At 29.4% G+C, this 3,714-nt stretch overlaps 1 protein-coding gene across 2 annotated transcripts; it reads left to right on the plus strand.

Moving 5' to 3' along the window:
* The first annotated feature begins 1,271 nt into the window (after positions 1-1,271).
* Positions 1,272-2,628, plus strand: LOC141532845 (uncharacterized). 2 transcript variants are annotated; one of them, XM_074251397.1, is made up of 2 exons: positions 1,272-1,498; positions 1,629-2,628. In XM_074251397.1, the coding sequence occupies exon 2, from the start codon at positions 1,631-1,633 to the stop codon at positions 2,549-2,551; it is 921 nt and encodes a 306-aa protein (XP_074107498.1). In that variant the 5' UTR covers positions 1,272-1,498; positions 1,629-1,630; the 3' UTR covers positions 2,552-2,628. The 2 variants fall into 2 exon arrangements, with proteins under 2 accessions (XP_074107498.1, XP_074107497.1); XM_074251396.1 differs by having other exon boundaries at positions 1,273-1,498; positions 1,609-2,628.
* The last annotated feature ends 1,086 nt before the right edge of the window (positions 2,629-3,714 follow it).

Here is a 3,714-nt window from a genome sequence, read left to right on the forward strand (position 1 = left end):
CTTTCCACGCTCACTATCATTTTAATTTTATATATAAATTATGAAAATTTATAAAAGATTGAATATAATAAAAGACACTCCTTATCCTAAAAATTGTAATTATACTTACAGATATTTATATGTTTCAAAGTAATTGTAACATTTTTTTTTACGTCTCATGTATGGAGCTTGATCTTTAATAAAGTAATTAAGTCACTTTATGTCTTTTTATTTACCTGTCTTATTTATTTTATTTAAGTTTTTTTTTAACAGGATTTTTTATCAAGAGAAGAAAAATTAAATTTTTTATTGCTGTAACTAATAATATAATTTTATTATTTTTTTAACTAGGTACTGAGGCAAAACTTGTATTTTTTTTTTATTAAACAAATTTAATTATTATTTAAATATGTAAACTGTTAATAATTGAAAAATAAATGTAGAAAATTTGCAAAAACTGTTGTCATTAAAAAAAATTTTTTTTTAGTTCTTATTTAATTAAAAAAACAACAATTCTGTTTAATATGTGCTAGATATTAAGTTTCGTAAATAAATTTAAAGTTTAATTCAAAAAATCCAATTTTTGATTTTTTTTCCTCAAATTGCAATTTAAAAAAAAAATAATAATCACCTTATTTTTTCTGTTCGTTTTTTTATTAACACCTGAAATAAAAAATTATTAAATTAATAAAAAATAAAATAATGAATAATTTAATTTAAAAATTTTTAGTTTTTTAAATTAAAATCAACAAACTAATTTTTTATGTAAAAAAAATTAACTATCAATTAAAAACACAAATTTTTAAAATTTAAAATTTTTCTCCAAAAAATCAATAAAAAGTGTTGTAAAAATTTTCACTTGTAATTTTTATAAATTTTCAATGTATAATTTTAAAAATAAAATTTTTTTAAATAATAATTTGCCATAAAATTCTTAAAAAATTTTTTAATATCTGTCAACTTTAATTTAAATCCTCTTCTCAAAAGTTGATGGCCGGATGTCGTATCGTTTTACGTCACTTCTGTGACTATTTTATTCGGTTGTTGATTTGTCGACTGAGATAGTGGCGGGATTTTTAAAAGAATGAAGGCGAGCGAAGCGAGCGTGTTAAGTCTAGTGTAATAAATTGAAAAACTTACTTAAAAAAAAACCCGTCAACAATTCCTCGGTATCAGCTGTTGCAATTTCTCCTCTCCGGAGCCGCCCAAAGCTACTCTAAAAATGGCAGACTTGCGCGCATGCGCAGATCCGCAACCGAAAAACGAGCACGCCGGATCAGAATAAAAGCTAAGACGCCATTGCGTGTTTGGTGCTGAAGGCAAGGAGGCTGCGAAAACGAGACAAGGAAAAAAAAAAAAATTAAAATACATACCTGCGACTAGAAGCTTGAAGATTGTTGCTGGAAGTAGTATAAATTTTTCCGGGGATGGAAATTGATTCTTTTGACCGTTGTAACAAGTAATATCAACGCTGGGTTGTCAACCCCTTGGTATTGTGATTAAGTTGCTAAGTTTGCTTGTGAGTAATTGTGAATAAGTGTCTGGGCATGATGTGGCCTGGTCACAATGTCTGAAAAATTTCTAAAATAATAAAACTTAATTTTAAATTTAATTGTAAATAATTTTAAGGACTTACCATTAAAAATTAGCAATGGATCCGATGGAGTGGTTCGCGTGGAATTTGAAGCAGTGGAGAGACGAGCTGACGAAGACAGACCTGGACGATAGAAAGCAAGTGGAGAGACTGTATAGGCACGTTAAGGCCCAGCAGACGATAAGATGGGAGCTGATGTGCGAGTGGCTGAGAAAATCGGACGGAGAGAATCTTCCGTATGATTCCGAGCCTTGGTTGTCTTCCGAGGAGCCGCCAGCTCAGGAAGAAGCTACGGCCAACGCCGCGGAGGTGGTTAACTCCATGAGTCCCGACGCCCTCCAGCGGGAGCTGAACAAACTGTCCAGCATTTTATCCGACGATGAAGTGAGCGACGTCGAGTCACTTCCTCGAGATAACTGCAAGAGAGACAAGCTGGACGCGAGGGACCACAAGTCCTACAGCGACCTCATGTCCGGGGAAGAGTCTGAGTCTTCCTGGTCTTCCAGCAAGAGGTCCACCAAGAGGCTGGCCAAGTCCAGGTCGTCGCCCCAAGAGCGGCTCAAGGTCAAGGCTAAGGCCCACGTTTCTGCTAAGGCTAAGGCCGAGTTCCGCGTTCGCGAGAGGGAGGACAGGGAAGACAGGCCCAGGGAGAAGAGGGACAGGGACTTGGCCAGGAAACTCAGGAGGAGTTTCTCTCCCAGGAGGAGCCTTTCGCCCAGGCGAAAGAGCCCTTTGAGGGTTTCTAGGGTCGTTTTAGGCCCCGAGTGCTTCCGATGCGGAAAGTTGGGACACAGGTTTCGCGATTGCAGGGAAAAGTTCTGTCGCAAGTGCAAGTTGCCCAATTACACTGTTCATACTTGTCCCAACTGCAGGTTTGATGAGCTAGATAATAATAATTGGAGCGTCGTTAGGAAGAGGCCTATCAGTCCCAGAAGGAATGATAAGAGCCCGCCATCTATACGCAGGAGGCTAAGATAGATTTTTTTTTGTGCCAGTGCCAATTTTTTAGATTTTTAAATACTGAGATATTTTTTTTTGGGAAAATTAAGAATTTTTTTTTATTTTTGGGGTTAAAAAAAATTTTTTTTTTTTATTTTTGAGACTTCAAAATTTATTTAAGATACCGGAAAAAAATTTTTTTTTGTTTCTTAAGGTTGAAAAAAATATTTTTTAGTAAAATTTATTGAAGATACTTTGGAATTTTTTTTTTTTTTAATTTTTAGGACTGAAAAAAATTTTTTTTTTATTTGTGCGACTTCAAAATTTATTGAAGATACTTTAAAACTTTTTTTTTTAATTTTTAGGGTTGAAAAAAATTTTTTTTTATTTTTAAGACTCAAATTTTTTAGTAAAATTTATTGAAGATATTTAAAAATGTTTTTTTTTTTTATTTTTGAGGATGAAAAAAATTTTTTATTTTATTTTTGAAGCTAAAAAAAATTTTATTAAAAAATTCAATTTTTTAATTAAATTTAATTGAAATGAAAAATTAATTTTTTATTATTACTAATTAAAAAAAAAAAATATCTGCTCAGTATAAAATTGTAAATTTCACAATTTAGCTATTAAGACTACTGTTATATTAATTTTTTAAGAATAATATTTATGACCTGCGGTTAATTTTATTAAAAAGTAAATTTAATTAAAATAACCCGCAATTGGAATCATTGTATCACAATAGAGCAGTATTAGAAAGAAGCGATTGTTTTATATTTCAACTTTGTTGACTCGATAATTGTTATAAAGCATACTTTTTTATATAACTATTAGGTAGGAATAATTGTAAATAAATTTTGTAAAAAATTTTTTTTTTTATTTAAAATTCATCGGAAATATTTTATTAATCAAATTTTCTGTTAACTATTTACAAGTTTTTTTTTTTTTTTTTTTCAATAATTTTAGTTATTTTTTATTATTTATAAAATTTTTTCCGACAATGGTTAATATTTTTCTAATTAAAAAAATTTATAATTATTCCTCTGATTAAAAAAAAAAACAAAATTTATAAAAAGAAACTATTTTTCCATTTTTGATAAATTTGTAAGAAAAATTGTATACAATAATTATAATATTTTACTGTAAATAAAAATAAAAAAAAAAAAAAAAGATTAAAATTTAAATTTAAAATAAAATCAAATATA

The sequence above is a fragment of the Cotesia typhae genome, unplaced genomic scaffold (assembly GCF_013202065.1).
Source record: "Cotesia typhae breed Kobodo isofemale line unplaced genomic scaffold, CoteBio_Ctyphae contig_69, whole genome shotgun sequence".
NCBI lineage: Eukaryota > Metazoa > Arthropoda > Insecta > Hymenoptera > Braconidae > Cotesia > Cotesia typhae.